The 23,314-nt window shown below is 41.8% G+C and overlaps 1 protein-coding gene and 2 long non-coding RNA genes across 3 annotated transcripts; 1 reads left to right on the forward strand and 2 right to left on the reverse strand.

The window, feature by feature from the left end:
* Positions 1 to 3,838: 3,838 nt before the first annotated feature.
* Positions 3,839 to 14,192, forward strand: LOC122784955. Its single transcript, XR_006362232.1, has 3 exons — positions 3,839 to 3,850; positions 10,601 to 10,603; positions 14,129 to 14,192. It is a non-coding gene; the product is annotated as an uncharacterized LOC122784955 (long non-coding RNA).
* On the reverse strand, positions 3,999 to 4,882 carry LOC122784956. Its single transcript, XR_006362233.1, has 3 exons — positions 4,809 to 4,882; positions 4,182 to 4,312; positions 3,999 to 4,059 (listed from the first exon to the last, which is right to left on the reverse strand). It is a non-coding gene; the product is annotated as an uncharacterized LOC122784956 (long non-coding RNA).
* Positions 10,858 to 22,728, reverse strand: LOC122784954 (dual specificity mitogen-activated protein kinase kinase 6-like). The gene is made up of 12 exons (XM_044050413.1): positions 22,403 to 22,728; positions 18,099 to 18,168; positions 17,502 to 17,550; positions 17,290 to 17,403; positions 16,244 to 16,363; positions 16,023 to 16,139; positions 15,422 to 15,473; positions 15,184 to 15,311; positions 14,436 to 14,513; positions 13,550 to 13,689; positions 13,253 to 13,298; positions 10,858 to 12,961 (listed from the first exon to the last, which is right to left on the reverse strand). The coding sequence occupies exons 1-12, from the start codon at positions 22,419 to 22,421 to the stop codon at positions 12,884 to 12,886; spliced, it is 1,011 nt and encodes a 336-aa protein (XP_043906348.1). The 5' UTR covers positions 22,422 to 22,728; the 3' UTR covers positions 10,858 to 12,883.
* Between the last annotated feature and the right edge of the window lie 586 nt (positions 22,729 to 23,314).

A 23,314-nucleotide genomic window follows, 5' to 3' on the forward strand; every position in this document is an offset into this window, starting at 1 on the left:
CAAGTCGGTTTTACAACAACATGTATCCTTTTAAGCACCGCTAATAATATACAGCAATAATACATAAGTGAAAGTACATATGAGCAAAGGAAGCAGTTATGGCATGACCTTTTAAGGGATCTTTACGGGAGGTATAGAGCCCATTTTTAGACGAATGACGCAGCACACTAATAATCGAACACTGCCCAGCTGCAGCTTTAACAAGTTGAAAACGACATACAGTGTCACTTCTCCTACAGACTTCTCTGGGGATTGACACGCTTGTGTCTCTTGTACCCTCTTGCTCTGAAGCACACTCGCAGTGCTCTCCCTCAGTGGCACGGACGTGGTTTTGTGAATGGAGCCGGCATCTTTCCACTGGATGTGTGGTACATCGGGCCCCTCAGGACGAAGCAGCCACAACATAAAAGAGCCACTAAAAGGCCAACAGCCGGGGTTACTATAACAATATCTGGGCAACCGGCAGCGTCAGCTCCGGCCTCTGGAGTGCAGACAGAGACGGAGAGAAAGAAACTTGGAAACAAACTCTTCTTGCTCACTGTCCACACACAGATGAGGAAGATTAAGCAATTGTATGTGTAATGGTTTTTTGAGGGGGTGATATTGAGAGAGAGATTTGGGGGAACTTGTAATGAGTTGTTGGGCATTTACAAGACGGAATATGTTAGCTGAACATAATATTTGCGTGATATAAGTGTGCATTACATTTGCTAGTAACAACATGGTTATTACCCGACGATCACTTTAGAAATAACAGTAAAAACATGTTACTGTTCTTTTGGCCAAACTGCTTCCTTTACAAATCCAGAAACTTAATCAAAAGTAAGACATTATTACGGTAATATTACCTCTTTAATAGAAAATGATCACAATGCCGTTGCCATATCGCTGTTGTAAAGTGGTATCAATTTGCTTGTTGACGCTTGCCGATATTTACATTTAATTTATGCAATTTTGACATGTTTACAGTAGACAGTAAACCTGCAGTTACATTTATTTCCTTACTTAAACCTAGTGAGTTTATAATCATTAATTATTCATCACCATGTTGGGGTTAGATGAATATTATTAATCCCAGTTTAGATCACTTTGGTCTGGGCATAATGTGAGACAGAAGTGGTGCCACTGGAGGTGCAGATCTCCGCCCAGAGCCATGAAAGACATCGCATTAATTATAAAAAAAAGAAAATTAGGAAGTAGGAATTTGGTGCAAGACTCTCTACAAAGCACACAAAATCAGGAGACAACACAAAGCGGAATGCGATCATCCTCCTCCAAGCCACTTTAGATTGAATTCAGACAGGACAAGATTAGACGACCCAATCAATGATGACACCGAGCCTGGCACCCAGTGGAATGGGACACCAGGGAGGCCTAATCATCCTCACTGCTCTGCTCTGCTCTGCTGCAGCGAGCCAATCAAATCCCCCACAGATGAAGCAGATGGTCGATATCATCACCAGCTCCCTTTCCTAGATGAGATTATCTCCTTGTCTTCAGACCTCACGGGTGCATGTTTACTGGGACACAACCTTTTTTTCTTTTGTTTTTTATGACATCTGGCTGTGGGACGCTGAATTCTTCACGACAAACCATGAAGTACAGGACGGGATGGAGAAATATATGGGGAATCTTCCAAGTCACATTGAAACATCGCGTACTGAGCTTTTAAGACGAATAAAGAGAAGTGTTTAAGGGAAAAAAAAACCAAACTTATTTGAATTGTTTTATGCACAAATGATAACACGTTTCACTTGTTGTTCACTCGCTGACCAACCAGCATTCAGACATTTACTTGGTGTTTTTTGTCATAAATAAACTGATACTCCATGCTAAAAAAACAACAAGTGACCTCTTCACTCTCCTCAGAATTTGATTTATCCTAACAAGGAGATTATTCCTTACGTCACAGCACAATATTCTCCCCCTGACCTGCCTGTCCTGAGATTACAGAGGTGGCTTATGTTTGGTTTAAGCAGGTCTGGCATAAGGAAAACAACGCAGCTGATGTTCCGCGGGAGGTGACATGTGACTTTTGATTACAAAGTCCTCAGGGGAAAGAGACAGTGAGAGACAGCGAGCGAGAGAGAGAGAGACCAAGATTGACGTGATAGACAAGTTTCTAGAGCTCAAAAGTCAGAAAACACAGACATCACACATACTATTTATTGCCCTATCAGTTTAAAAGCAAACAAAATCAGTGCCTGAAATAGTATATATTGTAAAACAAGCGCAATACACAAGGTTTATACTGTACAAAGTGTACATCTCAGATGTACACTCAGCAAACATAAGCCATCCTTCCCTGGGATGATGCCAAAGAAAAGGTCAGGGTCATGACTGCGGTCTAATTAATGCGATGTACAAGAAACCGTATTTGTCATGGAAGTGATCTCTCGTGAAGGCGAGCGCGGACCAAAAGCAGGGCAAGTTTTCCATGTCCACCGAGGGGAGCAGGTAACCGGAGCAAGGCGGCACGCCAATTAAGAGTGTCCCTGCATCAGAGAGCGGGCTCAGCATTACACCTGAGAGCTCAGGTAATCAATGTTTGGTTCTGATCTTTTGACTTTCCTTGTCACTTAAAATAACAGACGAGCAGCAGCAGGAGGAGGACATGATAAGAATAATTCAAAAACAGATGCTGCTAATGCTGATGATCAGATCAAATAAAGAATGTTGGACAATTATGTTAAAACAATGTTTATTCTGATGTTACTTATAAAAGGATGCACGCAATCAAAATGAAACTAGCATGACTGCCCACCAACTAACGCACAACACTTTTCCAGGCTCATAGAACATATACTGTATTATTAAATACATTACTTAAGGAGGACAAAATCATGTTTTTGTGAAGCCACAGTTTCATTTGAAAAAGCCTTTCTAAAAGTGTTCATGGGATTACGCGTTCACAAGATTAGAAAAGGAAACAGTTGTGCGAGGTCATCTTGTGACCTTGACCTTTGATCACCCGATTCTAGTCACGTTCTCCTTGAGTGAATGTTTGTACCACATTTTAAGAAAAGTCCTCGTTGTTTGTTTTTTTTCTTTTTTGTGGCACGCTGCTCAAAAAAAAATGTCGCCGTGTCTGTGTGTCTGCAGAGATTCACTGGAGAGTCGCTCTGTGTGTGTTAGAGGTCGCGTATGACAAGATACGCTAGAGTGGAAATTATGAGCCGGGGCCAAGCGCCTCGGGCCGCCGGCTGTCAGAAGGTGCAGAGGCATAGGAATAAATAGGCGACAGCATGATGGTGAATTCTCCCATTAACTGTAACCTGTCGTCGTCTCAGCATCCCTTGCTACAGTCTGATGCAAAAGGTAGCCCGTGGCAACAGTGGCTGTATGAAGACACAGTATATCCCCTGAAGGACAAAAGTGATATAGCTTCGCGATCAGTTCGGGCTCCAGAAGATTAGCACGGGTTTATATATAAAATGAAGTCTCGGTGGTTTGGTTGCTTTTTTTAGCCCGCGTTGTTTTGCGTTAGCGTGCACAGACATGCAGTTAGCCGGCGTTGATGAGAAGCATCTTTCTACACTCGCTGTCACAGGGGACGAGCTTGTTTCCATTCGACTACATAGGCAATAAATGCATCAACTCTCCCTCAGGAATACAGCCTTGGTTAAGAGGCCACTGCTTTTTAACCTCTCCATCCCCACCGTAACAAACCAAGTGTCATGTGATGGCAACAAAGAAAACAATCTTTGACTGACCTCACTCCAGTGTCAACAGCAACAGGTGTGCAGAGGGCTGGAGGAATACTGTTCAGCCCTGAACTAATCTGTCCTGAAGACGGATCTTTTCATTTAAACGTGGAGTTTGCCAACAGCGGGCAGAATCAACAGTAGACGTGCATGGCTGACGTTTTCAACTCAGCTGAGATCTCCTCAGGGCACAGGCAAAACATACTGAATAAGTCGGCATAATTAGCAGAGCATTAGAGGTGTTTTAGGGTGTGTTCTCACCATCCTTGTTTAGTCCGGTGGAACCTTTCCCTGGAGTGTTAATGCTCCTGGTGTGGTTCTTTCGGGTTGAAGTGAATGCCCTCTTGTACACTACCTGTGACAAATGAGGGTGAAAGAAGAACATCATAATAAAAAAAAAGAAAGGGTAATACTGAAAAGCACAACAGCAACACATCTAGTTGTGCATTACAGCTGAGCTGATAAAGGAAGTCTCACCAACGTCGTGCCGAGTGGCAACTGGTCCCGACGTCGACTCCTGTTTCGAAGCCTCAAGAGCCGCGATTTGGTCGGTGCCATGTTGACGTTTTGCAAACGGATATCCAGAGGCGTGAAGTGCAACCAGGCTCCTGTTGGACGAAAATACAAAATTGACATCATGTTCTATTGAAGAAAACTCCAGACTACCACATAAGACTATTCACTCTACAGGAAAATGTTTACCAACAGCTTATTTTCCATATTCAATACATTTTTACTTCTGTATTTATGTCCAGATGATTACCTTTCATTTCATATGCGGTCGATAATTGTGTCCTATGTCCAGCTTTTTCAAAGCTGCTCGTTCAGTTAAAGTCATAAGCCATTGTTATATAGACATACTGTGCTTTAAGGGGAATTCAAGTCTGCACCAGTACAAATCATACAGTAATTGTTTGATTGGAAGAAAGTTTCCTTTTGGAGCCTTCAAAAATAGTTCTTTTTTAAAATAAAACGTCATCATAGCATTCTAACTTTAAAGCTCCAATGTGGACGGCTAACATTAACATAATGCAAAGACATGAAAAGACTGGATGATGATGAAATTCATACAACAAAATTTGCAATGTTTTATTACTATATTACCTTTCACTGCAAATTGATCTTCAGTGGACGCCGCTGTTAAAAATGTCAGCAAAATCCATGAACTCTGAGCTTATGGAAACTTCACGATGCTCACGATGACAGGTGGAGATGAACTCGTCTCCTAAAAACACAATAAAACACTTGAAGTTAAAGGGTAGCAAGTGGTCACAATCATGTTAGCATTTAAAATAGCACAGTGGTAGCAGCTGGTGACACTTTGACCTGCCACAACATGTAAACACATCAAGAAATCAGTTAAGGATTAGTTGACTTTTATTTAACCCAGAGGTCTCAAACTCACGGCCCACGGGCCATAATGTGGCCGCGCATTCAATTCAATGCAGCCCACCACTTAACATTAAGTCATGAGTCACTTCTATGCTTTTAATTGCAAATTATACATTGTTCCATGTCAGCACAGACACTTTTATTGTGAAATTCTGCATTGTGATATAATTTTCTAAATCATATCGCCGACCCTGAGTGAACAGTTCCCCCCCCTCCGCTCAGTGGCCCCCCAGGTCATATGAAATTGACCTATATCAGGTCAAAATGGCTGTTGTGATAAAGATCAGGAAGTGAACTCTTCAAGACATAAATAAAGGTTTCTGTTTCTGGATTTGTTTCGGAAACACGAACATTTTCACAAGTTATAGCCCTGATGATGTCATGACTGTAACTCTCTATGTCATTATTTAAATAACATTTTGACCTAATGGTCACCCTGAGGTGGACAAAGCCACAGTTTTGACAGAAACACCAACAACTATTCAGTATTTATTCATTTTCAGGAATTTATTAGTAGTCCGAGTCGTACTCCAAGTGCAGCTCATTTTGCCTGGCCGCCTATCGCAACATAACTGGTAGATCAATACATGCTTGTTAGTGATGCTAGAGGTCATCACTGGAAACACGGAAACAGCATTTATGTAATCAGGCGAGTGGGAGATGTCCGGCTGAGAACTGAACCATGTAGAAATAAATATAAAAAAGGTGTTGAGCCCAATTCCTGTAACCTAACAGACGTGAGTTTGAGCAGCATGGCAGTCTGGTCTTTCTTCAGCTGTGGTTTGACAGGAGAGAGTGCCTCATGTCCTCAGCTGTCCCACTTGTTCACATCAAACCCACCACACTTCTTCCCCGGCAGCGAACGCACACATATTACATTTCACCTTCTGTGGCCACTCCAAGTTTTAAAATAGTCCGAATGTCCCCAAATCAGGCAGTGCACAGCACACGTCGTCCTTGTTTTGCCAGCGATGTCTTGACGAGGCTGGAATTATACACAGAAGCTATGCTAATTGCTATCGCTGATAATTGCAGTCTCTATTAATGGGCCACGCTGTATATGGTGCATATTTATTTAAGCTGAGGCCAGATTCACCGTGTGTACCAGTGTTTCCCAAACTGGCGGCCCACTTTTCTTTTTTTTTTTAAAGATGGCACATTTTTATGACTAAAATCTCAATAGAAATGATTAAAAATGTGTGACTTTTGACTATTTTTACTGCCACAACAGCTCAAATTATTAGAACCTACAGGTAAACTAGACATTTCCAAGATATATATGTTTGATAAATGAATAGAAAGAATCTTTGACACTGGGATTTGTAACGTCCATTGCCTTTGGTCCTTCAAAGTGGAATTACCACTTGCTTAATCCAGAACAAATTGTCAAATCGGTCCATGTGGCGGCATCAGAACAATACTAGTTCACTTTTAATACTGGGCTCTAAGAGTCCTTACAGTACAATCAAGACCAAGGGCTTTGCCCTTGCATCAGATACCAGGTTAATCCTCATTTCAGTTAGTTCACTTAGTTCAACACACTGGTCATTTATTTACGACAAAAATCTCACCGAATAATTACGTAATTGCCTCATTCTGTGCGAGTCCCTCTGAGACCTTTTCCTTTCTTGCAGGAGGATTTATTCACGGACTAGTATCTGCTTTGTCACCCAATCCTTTGAATCTAAAGAGCACAAAACTCCCCTCAAGGCTTTTGGTAGAAGGGAGGAGGATTGCATCTAACATTTCAGAAGTACACTGAGCAGAGTTGCACTCACGTTATTATTATATACTGTAACACTATAGCTGTGTTAAAATGTGCTAAAACCCGGTCATTATGTTGCATTATTTACTTTAACCCATCCTTAATGACCAAGATTACATGGCGGGGAATCATTACTTGTTACAGTGTAATCTGTGAACAGTTGAAGTAGTTTACAACTTCTACTAACGATTATTTTCATAATCGATGAATCATTTGGTCCATAAAATATCAGAAAACCATAAAAAATGTTGATCGGTGTTCGTCAAACCTGGAAATGATGATGTTCTCAAATGTCTGGTTTTGTCCACAAACCAAAATGATTAACTTTTAATGATTTCTTTGAAGAAAACGCTCACATTTAAGAAGCTTAAACAAACGGAAATCTCGTTTTCATCATGAAAAAAAGATTCAAACCGATGAATCGATTATCAAAATAGTTGTCGATTAATTTAGTAATCGATTAATAATCGATTAATCGCTAAATGTGCAAACTCTGTCTTGCCTTGGTGATTGATGAATTAAAACGGTACCTATGAGTCAAGCCCGTAGAGACCTGCCTACTGCGAATGACTTTCAGTGGCTTTGGAATGAAGTGTACGTTTGCCACTACAACTACCATAGTTGTACTACTATTAATAATAATCAGTTCTTCCCTGGGTATCATCATCTGAATCCATCTCTTACTTCTTGATGTTTTGCTGCTCACAGACAAACAAAAATACAAAGGGCATTTTTCCTTTTCAGAATTGTCTCTCCAGTGACAAAAGCATTTTGTGTGGACGATTGTCAAGCCAGTAGAGCTGTGGGCTAACAAACCTCGGGTGGAGTATATCCTTCACAGAGTGAGTCTTATCTGTCATTTTTATACATAGGGAGACGGCTGTTAGAAGACAGAATTCTCTGCGGCGGCTTCTAAGATCAGTGGTTACACAGTGTACATGTTTTCTTGCACCAGACACCCTGTAATTCCAACGGGGATGGGCCTAGTGAAGGCTACTCAACTGGTCACATCTTTCTGAGTCCCTGTCAACACTCATTACTCTTCCCTCTAACCCCTCTCAGACCTGGTGCAACTGGAGCCCATCTACAGTACAACACGTTGTGTAAGGTTGTGCAATGTCAGCCCACCGCCCAAGAAGATCCGATTTCTGTTACCCTCCTTTAGGAAAGCGACCCCATTCTAACTTTCCATCACAGTTACTCACCCCGTGTCATGCAAACTTATATAACGTCATCTGCCGCTTGTGCATCTGCCATCTAAGGACACGGTGTGGGGCAGGCCAGGCTTTCCTTGGCAAGGAACGGAGACAGAGGGTCAGCGGGGCACAGAGGTTTGATGTCCCGAGTTTAGCCACAACTCCCATTTGTCCGTCGAAAGAGAAAAAAAACACAATGAGTAATTATTGACTCAAATAAGTCATCACAAATCAGGGTGATTGCACAGATCATGGCGTGCATGTTTGTGACACTACAATGACTTGTTGGGCGGTGTGCAAAACACTGCCATTGGATTTCCGTCTGAGGACGCAGGCAGGTCAGGAGGTCGTGAGATCTGGCATGAGATAAGGACATCGTTGTGACTTGACTGTGCATACTTACATGTCTTGTGTAGCGCTCGTCTGTCCATCTCCACGGTCCCTTGGAGCAACAGCAAACATTCCCAAACTTTACTTCTCTGGGTAAAAATAGGCATGGATTTAATCACTACTAGTCTGTGACCTCAACTCTACAAAGGTTTCAATAAACAAAACTCTGGATATCTTCAAAGGTCCAAGATTCTTCTCCATTCGCACGTTGGTGGATAATAAATACTGAAAGAAGACAAATCAATGTCTACCAATAAAATCATACCTCTCCCCAATATCAATGTTAAGACTTACAAACAACCAAATGAGGAGCAGCGTGTTTTATTTGCCCTGCATGTTTTCATCATGTTTGCCGAGCCAGATCAGAGTAAATATTGCATTTTAAACAAATGAGCAACAATGTCAGAGGACTTTTATATGGATTAATGTAAATTGTGCTTGTATTGTATGATGGGGAAGTTTAAACTGTAATTATGCAACACCTATAACAAATGTTTACTTTTGTAAAATCTTGATGTTTTGAAGCAATGACATATTTGAGGTCTGGTGAAGAAGTATAAAATGAAAGAAATGCACTTATATACCACTCTTCTTTGACTGATTTTGTCGGCGAGTTCCTAAAACGCCTTTTCGCAGCTCATAGAAGTGTTGATTTTCTTCTGCATCACTGCGCTGGGACAGTTATTCAACTTGATGCTGGCCATTTTCTCCTCACACGACAACCTTTTTGAGTGGCATTATGTAAGTTCTCATCAAAGGCCTGCTCTCCTAAAAAATAAATAAATAAATAAATAAACAAGTGTCTTTAGTTCAATGTCTGGGAGGCCACTCTTCTGCACAGCCGTGGACCACTGCCTGCAGTCTACGAGCATTGAGTTTTCTCATCCTGGCATGAAGTCATCGGTCTTTGACAGACACACTCAGAGTGGAGTAGTCTGCTCAAAGTGAGCTTTTGTTGACTCACTGTCGTTCGCGTTCACAGCACAATAGGCACTCAGAAAGAGAGCAACACAGGATTCGGCTCTCTATTCAAAACACAACCATAGGACTCGCAGCTCGTCGGGAGGCGTGCGCTCAATTCAGTGTACTTACATAAGCGCGTTTACAGGAGTCCAAACTGTAACAAGTGTAACTACGCACATGGCATCCTAATTTGTGGCAATTTGTCTCGAACACACGTCGACGAGGTGGTATTACGCAAATTCAGGCTCATAAATGTGGAGGCTGCGGGCTCTACTTTCTCAGCAAGAGAGTTTAAGTTACCATGGGACTCTAATTGAGGCAAGAGATGGAAACACTAGACCTGGCCTCTGCACATAGTCTTTCATTACATTATGCTGTCTTTACAGTATCACATGTGAGAGGATGGAAAACATTGTCTTATTGCAATGTGCAGAAAGATGAGAACTCTAGACTGGTACAACTAGTTTCAGTGTCTCCCGTCTCCTTTTCAGTGTGTCGTTTACAGGAACTAATGGGTGTTCAAAGTCCTTCATTCCGTCTGCGTTCAGGTTGTTAAACTCTGATCAATTTAAATTCTGCCGTGCAATTTACAGGGCAGGGAGTTCAATTACTTGAATACCCTTTGACCTTTCTTTGTCAATCCAAAGCCACGGCATGTAATTGGGGTAAGCATCAAATGAGTCGGCCTTCTGGGATCAGCAACGTTGCCTGAATCTGAATAAAATCAACCTGTAAAAAGAAACAATTCTGTCAACAACAACAACCATTAAAGTGCAAATTCAGTAATTCAGTAAACACTGAATGGCACATGTGATGAAGATGATCCGTCAGTTGTGGACCCATACTGCTATGACACCATTTTTTAAAACTAGAAACTTATCCCAGTGGCAACAATTATATTTGGTGAAAAATGATGGCAACATAAAGTAAAAAAAAAATCCACATTTCCTTTAGAATGTGCGCTTGCTCACACTCGCAGCACAATGATTACACGTCATTGTAGCTGCTGAAATCCTACTGTTCTAATCAATGACAGGGATGTATTTTATGCCAGTGTTAAATCAAATGAATGCTCTGTATGGATTTCTCTGTGTGGGTTATCCACGAAACTCAGGTGGAACAGTTTGAAGGTAAAGAAATGAGTGTGAAAGTTGAGATGCTTCGAGGGATAGTGATCATAATGGACAAAGGATGTTGAAGATGGAGGTTCAGGGCAGGAGGAAGAGAGGAAGACCACAGGGAAGGTTCATGGATGTTGTGGAGGACGACGACATAAGGGCAAGATGGAGGCAGATAACCAGCTGTGGCGAGCCCTAAATGGAGAAGCTGCAAGAAGAAGATTATCCGCAGAATATTTGTGGGTTCTGTAAAGTGATTGTTGGGGTTTTAGTGATAAGGCTCGCTTGTTAATCTGTAGCAGCCACGACACAAATGCTGTATACACATGCACTGAACAATATAGCCTTTATTTTTGTGTCTTTCCATAGTTCAAGTTTGTCAGTCCCACCCGATAAAAAGGTGGCAAATAGAGAGAAGGAGTAAGAGGTAGAGCAAGTGTTCCATTCTCATTGTGATCAGCGTAAAAAGCTCAGGTTTTACACGCCAAGGGAGCGGCCCAATCCGAAGAAGGCCAACTAACAACAAAAAGAAGCAATAAACAAAAAAAGAAAAGAAAAAAAAACAGAAAACCAAACAAAAAAACAACAGCTTCTTTGTGGTGTTGCTAGCTTTCCCTTATTATTCACAATCATAAATACTCCTAACTCACTGACTTTTGATAAAGGTCGCACTACAGTGTAAACCAGAGAGGCAATGAGTGCTAGCCATGAGCAGAGGCATGGCAATTATCGCTTTCGTCACCACCATCACCATCACAGTCTCTGAACACTTGGAGTGGGGAAACTGCCACATGGCAAGGGCGTTTTTGTTTACGAGTCCAACGGGCTCTGCATAGCATGGTCTGACAGAAGAGATAATGACTGGCCCCCTGTTGAACTGAGGAGAGGCTCCCGCTGCAGCACTCAAGGAGGCAGCTGAGGAGAGGGTGTCTCCTCGTGAGCACAGACAAAAAAAAAAAAAACCTGTCGAGCCTAACAACACATCAGTCCACAACAGGGGTACGAGAGTCAGCTGGGCCTCCGAGTACAAGTGTCTGAATGTGTGCGTCACACTGCATTAAAACTAATACCAACCATTCTACCATTCATCTACACTGCCAGATAAGGACAGTGCCATGTTACATTAAAAAAAAAAAAAGAGATAGTATTTACATCTTCGACACATAAATTATTTCCCTACCATACTGTTTGTGTAAGGCATGATAAGGTATTTGGGAAAAAAACAAAACATAAGAGCCTCATACTGTATGTAAAAGTCTACACTAAATCCAGAATTGAAGAAGTAGGCAAATCGGTTAATACGCTTGAATGCTGCCAAAATAAAATTAAAGCAAAAAGGTCAGAAAAAGGAAAAAAAAAACTAAAACAAAACACAATTTATGCAGTAATTCATGACAATGATTTGCAAAATGGTACACAAAAGAGGGTAAAGCTGTGAGCTTGATAAAGGCAGCCCCTGAATACCTCCAGGTAGTAACAATGGCGACCCTGAAGCCCACTCTTTAACAGCCAAGAAAGAAGTCGAGTAGTGAAGAGTCAATAAACACGGAGGGTTACGCCTGACATCACTGATCAAACGCCGCACACCACCAAGCGATCTAGGAATGATTCGCAACTCCTCTTGCTCAGAATGTGACTTTTGATATTTCTTTATGTTTGTCTCAGCCATGGATCCTCTCAACGACCCTGCTAAGGGCAACTACAGCCCCTGTGATGACCGATCACCTCCGGGCAGACCCAGGTCAAAATGCACACCTGATTCCATCTGACAAACAAGGCCTTAGTCCGGTAGAATTCACACTCGTCAACGATATACAGTATCAAAACTCTGTATAATGAGAAAACATTACAAACGCAATTTGCAAATATACCTTTTCATATGCAACAACATACACATTAACTGTTGGGGGGTTTTTTTTGCAAATGAAATTCAAATTATTCATATAATGCGCGCCACCAAAAAAAAAAAAACAATGGTTGGCTCTGTCCATTCTGAAGAAAAGAGATAAGAAGGGTAGTGGGGTCAAAAACAAAAGAAGAACAGGCAAAAACAACAAATCATGTTCAGTTCATTATTTGTCATGTTGGATAACTGCGCACACAGGAAGCTTGGAGGAGTGAATTAAACCTCTCCAGTTGACCGTACAAGTTCATAGATTACCATCACTTTTCCCACTCCAGTGCTGCTGTCAGTCTTTGGGTCTTCCCTCCCAACCCCCCCCCACCCCCGTTGTGTGATGGTGCATGAGAGTCTGACATTCCAGTGAGTTTTAAAATAAAAAAGGTAGGCCGTTGGATTCGTCTGTCGAGAGGTCCCGCCTACCCTGACGGGGGTGGAGCCCGGGGGGGAGCCCATCAGTCATCCAGGATGACCTTGACAAAACTGGCCACGTCTGTGTCTTTGGAGTCATGCAGGGTGAAAAATTGATGTTTCTGCAAAGAGGAAAAGGCAGAGTGAGACGTACTCTCGAGTGACACAAACGCATACAGTTTATCTGATGACATTTCATTATTTAGACAACACCCTTGTTGTTTAAATAGATACAGACACCATAGTGTTAGTGGGGTTAATCAGGGAAAGCCTGGCCTCTGGTGGATAAAAGCAGGAACTGCAGCACAGTGAACAATACACACGAAGATGTTAAATGGTGAAGTTGGAATTACACATTTGGATCACAAATATCATCGCTGGCGTTTTTCGGGTGAAAGAAACAAAACACTGACCATTAGTTCTGTATAAGCTGGTCTCTCACTTGGCTTCTTTCTTAAGCTGTAAAAAAAACAAAAACAAGAGATAAATTAAGAGTAGAACCATACAAATCAACATGAAACCCATGTCTTAAAATAAACAAATGCCTACGTGACCATGTGTAAAGTCAAGTTGGGCCTCTATACATTTATTGTATTGCATTTATGTCACCTCTTTCAGTAAAAACCAAGTAAACACCGACCCCTACTGGGCGTCAACGATACCTTTTTTTTTTCTTTTCAGCCATGGTGGCGAGTGCGAGGCTTACTCACCATTGAGAGATGAAATCTACAAAGTCTGGAGAGAAACGGTCAGCGGGCAGCTGTGGAGATGGCTCGTCCACCACTTGTTTGAGCTGCTGGAACGGAGTGCCCCATGAGTCGTAGGGGAATTTCAAAATGGCCAGCTCAATCTAGAAGACGAGAGGAAGCAGAACTCACTACAGCTTTAAATGCTACGGCAGGACTTTATAAATTCGCGGCATGATTTTGGTAAAAGGGACCATCAGCTATGATCATCGAGAGTGACCGTCAACTGCAACACAAAGTATTGTTTACTCATCTGCTAAAAACATTGTATTGACCTCTGACCACATGTGATTCGGCCTAACTTCATCAGCGTATATGCAAATATGCATGGCTGTCCGACTGTACTTAGGCGTAAATCAATGTATGGGCCGCGAGAGGTCAGAGGACATCAGCCGTGAGAGGTGGCCTCTGTAAATGTGTTTATGTTTGTGATCGCATCTGAAGATGCATTCAGGATGCTTCGGGTGCTTTTAGACATTGTCCACTTGTGATCCGATAACTCGGGAAAGATTTTAATCAGGCAGGTCTGATCAGTGTCAACAGTTCACTAGACGATTCAGAAATGTGAACGTTTTGACATAGGGATTTAAGGAACCACTTGGACTAGTTTAGGACATTTGCTGATGTTCAAACAAATAAGACACATTGGATTCTGCCCTGAGTATTCATAAGGACTGGAAATCCATCTGTTTTTTTATATTATATTTTATACATTATACATTAACTGATGACGGCATGAAGTCCTAATAGTGTGGTACAAACATGGCGTAAGTTTCTGACTCAGTTGTGGTGCTGCTGGAGGGGGACGGAAGCTTTTCACATTTCACCTAAAGTAAGTAACACAACTCACCATTGTGATACCAAGACTCCATATGTCTGACTTGACACTGTAGCCTTTCTGGTTGAGGTCAGGGTTGATCCGCTCAGGCTGTAATGGAAATTGTGAGCAAATAGATAAATACCAACTTTATTGAAATTTTAATATGATCAAGAATAATAATGAATCTAATTTTCGAATCCTGGTTCACCCCAGGTTTTCTCCAGATACTGCGGCCTCCACCCACAGCCCAGAGACAAGCAGATGGGGATTGGGTTAAATGGAGGCTTCAAAGCACCGGAAGGTGTCAATGTCGACGTGAATTGTTGTTATTCTTTAATTAATTAAAGCGCCTTTTGCACAGCAGACATTTTGACATGTTTTAGCAGGAAAAGCACAGGTGTTCCTGATAACCTTAATGGTGGATCTGTTCAGTTCACTGTAGTCACAGCAGGATTACAGCGAGCCAGCATGCGCGCTGCAACTGAGGAGGCTAAATGGAACTCGGCCATCATTACAGCAGAAGCTGGATTCATTTCAGTTTGGGATCTAAATTTCAAAACAGTTAAACAGCTCCAGGTGTGTGCATTTTTGGCTTCACTCCTGCACTTGAGTGTTTCAAAGATCTCAGAAAAGGATGGTGGCCATACCTCTCTGATTGCTCCAAACCTTTGATACATTTAAAAAAAAAAAAGAAGAAGAAAAAAAAAACTATTTTCCTTAAATCTCAACGAGCCATGACCAGTAATCTCCTCCCTGATCTTTTCCTATCCCGTCTTACCGCCATGTAGGGTTTGCAGCCTGCATCCATCGTTTTGGCCACAGAATCCACCAGGTGGCCGCTGATACCAAAGTCACACATTTTCACTTGGCCCAGGGTGTTGATCAGAACATTGGAGGGCTTCACATCTAGAGAGAGACACCGTTGGGAGAAGGATGAAAGAGATGCCATAAAACTTATATTTGACAGAGAGAGAGAGATCAGTGGGAGAAATGGAAAACAATACACCTAGTTTTACCTCTGTGTATCACTGACAGGTTATTGTGCAAATGCTCTAATGCCTTGACAATCTGTGGAGTCAATCAAAAAACATAACATTAGGGAAAAGCCGGAATTCTGCAGAAATGCAATCTCACAAACTGAAGACATAGGTTAGAAGATACAGCTTCCCTACAGTCGTATTTCCATTTAGCAACAAACATGCAGCATACCAACATTCAGCAAATATTATTTGGAAAAAACAAATGGGAACTTTTTTGTAAGCTAAGGCAAATCATATATGGTTGTTGTTAAGTGGGGGGAAAATGTTAAGAAATAATTCTACCAGAGAATTACATGAGTACTTCTCTCATTGCTTAAACAGAAATCTTTGATCATTTGTGCTTTTAGGAGGTTACGTGATGTGACCATTTAAGTTAATCGATGCACCCAGCACTTCATCCACACTATATTACTGGTTGCCTGGCAACCTCACTATGACGACCAGACTTCAGAAAAACTCGGGAGCCCGTGGCTGTTGTTCGCTAAGACACAACTACCACGTTAACAAAAAAAAAAAAAAAAACTGTCTTTCTCATCTCATTTCACTGCTCAGTGGTGAAATATGGGACAGGACGTACTGCTACTGTGATCTTTCCCAAGATGTCCTCGGGGATGGTTATGCCTTTTTCAATAACATTCTTATAGAACTTATCCAGAGACGTGTCCATCAGCTCCATACAGATCCAAACATCCCCCTGAAAAAGAGTTGTCCCAGAGACAAGATGAAGAAACGTAGTGATGACTGACAGGTGGTCACAGCAACCAACAAGGGTTTTTAAGACTTAAACATCGGCTTTACCTCTCTGAAGAGGGCACCGTAGAAGGTCACAGTGTAGAAGCAGTCCACTGTCCGCATAGAAATGTCCAGATCCATCAGAAGCCTCTTCTGCTCCAGACTATTGACTGTGGCACGAATCCTCTGGGGAGACAAACATCACAGGTGGACGGTCACTTTCATCGAAGGGTGGCTGTTACTTAGGGCAACTGATGCACCGTGTCTGAATGTACCGCCGCGGCAAATGTCTCAGATCTGATGTTTCTGAGGTGAGCTGTAAGAGGTATCGCCTAAAGCGTCATTAAACTACATTATCACAATGCTTATGCCGTGATACCATGTTGTTGCTATATTACACTTCTATTATGCTTCAATGCGATTAGGGTTCGTTTGTATGGTCAAAAACTTGGATCACAAATAACATAGTAATCAGTCAATATTGACAATTATCATGGTAAAACGTCAGATTATTTAAGACTAAGTTTTGGTATCAAACCTCTTGATAGACAGAAAACAAACAATAATTAAACACAGAAACATCTCACAAATCTGAGGTAAAACATTCATAGCATTTGCATTATGTCTCACAGCATGTTTGCATAATGAATATGATATTGATAAACACTGCCAAATGTTTTTACCTTGATATTGAAGTAAACTACATTGAATCTGCAATATAATACTGTTAAAGTATTTATTCATTGCCTAGGCTTATCGCAATTTATTGACCTTTTCGATTGCAAATGACATTCAAAAGAAAGGTTTGTCAACATCTGTTTTATCTCGCAAAAGTAACTGTTATTGCTGCATTGTTGTACTGCTACTAGTAACTTGAACAATGCAACAAAATAAAGTTAAAATAAATTCTGTTCTGCACAAACAGAATTCTCATTTACAAATTAGAACCATAAGAAAAGAAAAAAAATCACAATAGTGCTGTATTCCCCCCCCCCATCCATAATGAGCTCATGTGCTGAATACGTGTATGAGTAACTGCTTCTATTTTAAAAGCATGGTGCATGTACACAGAAGCCAAATCAGGTAACCTGAGTAGCAGCCTCCTACCCTACCTTGACAGCCATGATAACACCACTGGGCACATGTCTCATCTTGTCCACGACACCGTACGCTCCCCTCCCCAGCTCTGAAATCTGCTCCAGGTCATCTGCCTTCACCACAAAATTCTGCACAGACAAGGCAGACATTCAGCAATGTATGCATTCAGCTCATCTAAAAAAAAAGTAGAACAACGTATCCCGGCGGAAGAACGATCCAGCTTTACCTTATCTCCAATAGTGACGCAAGCTTTAGAGTCAAGATCTCGAGGGGGCCTGCAAGGAGAGGAAGCAGAGACATTGCAAGGATTCAAATGTGTGTGACAACAGCAACAGTGTGTCAGTTCCCATACAACACTCAGTAATGGGGCATACATCTACCGTATAAGCAAGAAGAACAAAATGCATCTTTATTAGATAATTCATTGCATTAGTTTGAGGCAAACACTGGCTAATGTCAAGGGTAAAACAATAAATAATAAAAGTCAAGTGATGCAACTCTGCAGCTCATAATTAACCAGCCAGTGGAGTTCTACATGGAGGGCAGAGACTGGGCTGCATTCCCGGGGAGAGGGGGGTATGTTCTTAAATTGATGCTTACTTTCAGTCTAATTTTTGAAATGTCAGCTGTCCTTTCATTTTTGACTGTCTACATTAAGGAAAGATACTGTGGCACTGCTGGAAGGGAATTCTCCACAAGACCCATGAATCTGCATACTAATAATATACACTTACATTAATTGACCCAAAAATGTTGACCCTAATTTTGCAACCTTTGGTTAATAGGGCTGCCGTCACTGCCCCATTCTAAAAAGGAGACTTACGCTGCTGCTTCTGCTGGGGGCGGCACAAACACTTCTTTGGCCAGCTTCAGCCCAGGGTTCTTCTTCTTCCCTGTAAGACAATAATTAAGGGGAAAATAAAAATCATCTCAGCTCCAATTAATACAAGGTGGCCAAGAAGGAAGTACATTTTGTATTGTTTTGAGGGAGAGTGGCAAAAGGATTTGACATCTTTTATGAGCCCATTTTCAATATGACACTAAATCTAAAACAAGAGGCTTTAACAAACACTAAATTCTGCCACATAAATGTAGCATATGCACTTTGGCTCATTGATAGATTGTGTTCCATTCTGGACAGGTAGGGAGGAGTGTTAGCAAGGTTGTAATGAATTTCCACCTACACAAACCAAAGCAAATGATCTGTTATCTAACTGGAGATTAGGTGTACTCAATGCTAAGGCCCTGCAACTGAGAGAAGGTGAACTCAGTGACTAGTAGACATTGGTATGATGACTCAAATAGTGGTGGTGGGGGTGCCTTCTTCCTGTCATGACTTCTTTTTAACTGTGCTTACAAATAATTTACCGATATCTTTTTCTGTTTTGTCTCAGTTCATGATCCCTTACATTTTCTACATATCTTGTGTACAGTGCTGTAAACGGTGCCGGTCTAGAACCTGTCTGTGTTTAATCAGTGACAGCAGTCCATTCATAAACACGGTTTACCAGCAGTGTTTGGGACTTCCCACAAGGGGCTTCAAGTCTCTGCCAGAATGACACAGCTACCGGGCGTACGAGCAACAACACAGGAAAAACAACTCAACTCCTCTTGACATGGGACACTTGTGTTCAACATGTTTGCTCATGTTGCAAGGTCAGTGGGAAAAACAGAATGTTTCTCTTGACCTTTATCCAGAATTTGGCCAGATTTTCCCCACTGGGGTATGATGAAAAAAGTATAGACCTGGCTGGTTGTTTCCTGTTCTTGCTGCAGAACACAGTCAGGGTGCAAAGCAATACATATTCTACCCTAGTTTAAGTGTACAAGCAAGGGACCTTCAATGCAGAACATATGCAACAACTCTCTACAAAAACCAACTGGAACTATTTCTGTGGCGTATTTACCAATGGGTGAGTCACATCTAGTCTGAAGGAAGTATAATTGGGTAAACCCCTGCTTTGCTAGATTAAGCTGAAAGGGAAGTGCAGTTTTACCGAGAATTTAGATTCTATGGCTGACCACTGAAATGTCAGACAGGTCCATTTTGTGCGGCAGCCCTAAAATAGGCCAGCAGTGTCTGGACAGCCTATGATAGTTTAATGTGGTAGGGAGAGATTTGAGTGTGATTTACTCACACATGCCGAATCAAAAATAGATTTTGCATTTCCTCCGCATAGGATAAAGTATGAGCACTAAAAGCCTTCCCAGGACCCAGCATATAAGACAGTGTTTTGTTCATGCAATGAAGCATGAGTAGGACACAAACACTGTGGTGCAGTTCAAAGGCATCTCACATGCCAAGCATCTAACATCATGTGTTTTATTCAAGCTGAAAGACGTGTTTAACAATCCTTTGCTGCAGCAGAAAAGCTGCAGACTGCACGGTATATTTAACTCTGAGTTATTGCTGGAAGTATTCACTGTGAAGTATTAATGGACTTTGAAATACTATAATGCCCCTCTCAGGAAGCAGTCCACTGTGTGGTGTGCGCTGTGACCCTGTAGCCACGGCTGTGGGGTGGGATATGACTCATGGCCAGTAGGACTGGACACATCCGTTGCAAACACAACAACTGTCAGGACCCTTTGGGGAAATATGATGTCACTTCACTTGGCCTGCTTGGAGATCACTGTCCCCATTTGGGCCGACCAAAGCCGGCTTCACTGCAGCTTTGTGCTGCAAGATCCGCCTGCTCCTCAAATTAACCCTGATAGCACACAACAGTGCAATGAACTCAGCCATACCTGCAATCTAAGTATAGTGAAGCAGTAAAGGAAAAACACATTATGAAACAGTATTTTCCTAATGTGTGAAGAATAGCCAAGGTGTCTTACTCAGACGGTTGATTTTGTGTTGGTGATGAACTGCTGCACATTTACAGGAAATGCTGTAGTTCTTAGAAAACCAAAGATGTTCAGTGGAAAATACCCACAGTGCAGTAATACATACGTAATGGGAACAAGAATTTCTGGATTGTGCATGGGATCAAAGTGTCACTAGCTGCACGGCAAGTCGCCATCAGAAAGCTCCAGCCTCGGTGTGGGCTCGTATACACACACTGATGACTCATGCACAGATAATTTTAAATGCTGTCCTATCAGTGCAGTTAGGGAGAACCCAATCTCCAAACATGGGTCAGCAATACAATGAACAGTGCAGCAATGTACTTAGGCCCACTCCACCCTTGAACAGAGAAGGCACAACTTGAGGAAAAAAAGCAAAACAAAGAAATAAACAATCAACTCCACAGGGACACCTCTGACTTGCTATGGTGCACAGTGTAATGATATCAGCACAGAACCAGTGTAGCAGCTATGGAGTATCTGCTTGCAGCCAGTGAACTGTCAACAAAGAGACGCTGCAATAGGTATTGGTGCTGCAAGTCAAAACATGCCATGGTAGGCCACAGGGCTGCGAGTGCCTGAGCAGCGCCCAGCCAATCTACACAGCCCTCTCAAAACAGTGTGTACTCCCAACCATGGTAACGCTAGTATGATTGTGGAACAGCACACGCGGTGAACGTGAAATGTAAATTGACATCATGCTCTTTGTGTGTGCGCGTGTGTGTACTCATTTTTGTTACACTCACCAGGCTACAGGCCACTATATTAGGCATACCTGATCAACTGCTTAAAGCTAATATCTAATCAGCCAATCACATGGCAGCAATTCAATGTAAATGCAATGCATTTAGGTATTTAGACATGGTCAAGACGACCAGCTGAAGTTCAAAGCGAGCAACAGAATGGAGAGGAAAGGTGACTGTGACCATGGTACGGTTGTTGGTGCCAGATGGGCTAGTCTGAGTTTTTCAGAAATTGCTAGGATTTTCATGCACAACTATTTCTGGGAATTACAGAAAAATGTCAGAGGAGGAGAAAATATAATGTGAGCAGTAGTTCTCTAGGCAAAAATGCCATGTTGATGCCACAGGAGCATGGCCAGAGTGGTTCAAAATTATAGAAAGGCGACAGTAACTGAAATATGATAGAACTAAGGTAAGCAGAAGACCATCTCTGAAAGCTGCAACCATTCAAACCTTAAAGTAGATAGACACAGTAAAACACCATAATAGGTGCCTTTTATCATGTATCCAACTGGATGAACCACATAAATTGGCTGGTAGGTGTACCTCTTATAGACTTGGTCAGTAACAGTAGTCTTTATTAAGACCAAAGCGAGGTTCTAATGAGGCAGAACCTCATATTTGAGGCTGTGGTTAAAGGTCGCATTACGAGTTAAGAACATTTATGGCAAACCTAACAGGAACAGTTAGGTTTGCCCTAACAAGAACAGTGAGTGTTTGTATGACGCAGAGGAAGGACCTTGATTTTTCCAAGGTGTGTGTGTGTGTGTGTGTGTGTGTGTTTAATTCAGCAGAGTACAGTAATTACACAGCACAGCCTCACTCGCTGATTGACAGGCTTAAGGCAAGTGTGCGATAGCTCCATGGTCACTGGTGTCGCCACCTATTAAATAAAAAAAAAAGCGATTTCGACTGCGGGGTGAGGTAGAACCTTGTTTTCCCCCCCCATTTTAAATGCACCAGTAGTCGTGAAAATATTATCATAAGAGCGCCAAGATACTGGTCAATCCAAAAGCACCCACCGCAATCGATGAGTCATGAGGCCGAAAACACAAACACCTGTGGTCCCACTATGCTTCACTTCACCAAACGAGAGAGGGGGGGGAAACTAATCTGTGCGCGGTAAATTCCAGCTCACGGGCAAATCGTTTCATAATTACAGCTCGGCAAAAACTCTTTATTTTATTGCCGTGAAAACTATGTTAGCTAACCACCACTTACGGCGCGACTGTAGCCTTTAGCTAACATTATGAACATTAATGGTGCTATCGGTCTAAGTCTGCGAGGAATAGCCCAATACACAAGGCAGACCGGAGACTTCGCATTATAATATATAAAACACAATGCAACAGAACGCAGAGGAAAGGTGCTGGCTCGCGTGTTTTTCCACCTCTCATACATGCAGCCTTCCACCTGGCAAGGTTACATTTTTCAAACATAGCTAGCCAAACTACTTCCACGCAAACTCCACCTCGATAATTAACATAAAATGGACGTCTGTTTAAAAAGAAAAAGGGTGAAAAGAAGAATCCCTTACCTCCTTTAGACAGAGACATTTCCCCTTTGCTTTGATGAGGGGGAAGGGAAGCACAAAGACTTTTGCCTTTTTTTACTCCCTCCCTGCATCTACCCTTACACCCGCTCAGGATCGCTGGCTTGTCGTGCAAAAACTAGCAGCGATTACAACACGATGTTCCGCCGTCGTGCAATCCTTGCGCTTCGCTCTCCAGGTCACACGTCCAAGAATCGATTAGCAGTCGAATGCACAACTTTAAATAAAGTCGGCGCTGGTCTAATACTTCGAATTAGTTTGCTAACAAAACCTGTACTTTTTAGGGTGGCCAAAGTCTGACAGCTGAAGGTTCCAACGACGTGATGACGTACTTCCTGCCTTGCGCTAAGCATGACGGGATGTGTAGTGTACGTTTTCAAGTACTTTCACTATGATCAAATATGTACTTAAAGGTCCAGTATGTAACATTTATGAAGGTTTTACTCCTCACATACATTGGATACACTACTCATAATAGAGTGTTTGCATGAGTGTAAAATCGTTTCAAAATAAATATTGATTGGTTTCCATGGCCTGTGTAGAGTTTTACTCCTGAATGAGAACACATTTTAAGTATCACAGAGTGCAATATATTTGCCAAGACATTGTGCAGTTGATGCAATTTTATATTTATTCTTATCCAGTAACAGATGTTATTTAAAATGTTGTGAGGTACAATAATCATAGATAGGGTTATATTAACATACTTAAAAGTTAAATTACAGATTTAAAAAGTAGTAAAAGTACACATAAAACACAACTCAATTACAATTACTTCCCAACTAAGTATAACTAATAATAATAGTAGAGTTGCACCTTAATTTACACATTTTGGTATGTATAAATTAAATAAATATGTCATAGGTAAAAACAGTCACGAACTAGAAGGCTATATTT

The sequence above is a fragment of the Solea senegalensis genome, linkage group LG19 (genome assembly GCF_019176455.1).
Source record: "Solea senegalensis isolate Sse05_10M linkage group LG19, IFAPA_SoseM_1, whole genome shotgun sequence".
Lineage (NCBI taxonomy): Eukaryota > Metazoa > Chordata > Actinopteri > Pleuronectiformes > Soleidae > Solea > Solea senegalensis.

What these genes read in the sequence shown, in the direction of transcription:
- LOC122784954 (XM_044050413.1), bottom strand. An exon ending in CCTGTCAGTGATACACAGAG is followed by an intron (nt 15,312 to 15,421) that starts GTAAAACTAGGT and finishes GTCTCTCTCTAG; the next exon opens with ATGTGAAGCCCTCCAATGTT. An exon ending in CAGCTTATACAGAACTAATG is followed by an intron (nt 12,962 to 13,252) that starts GTCAGTGTTTTG and finishes TCCTCTTTGCAG; the next exon opens with AAACATCAATTTTTCACCCT.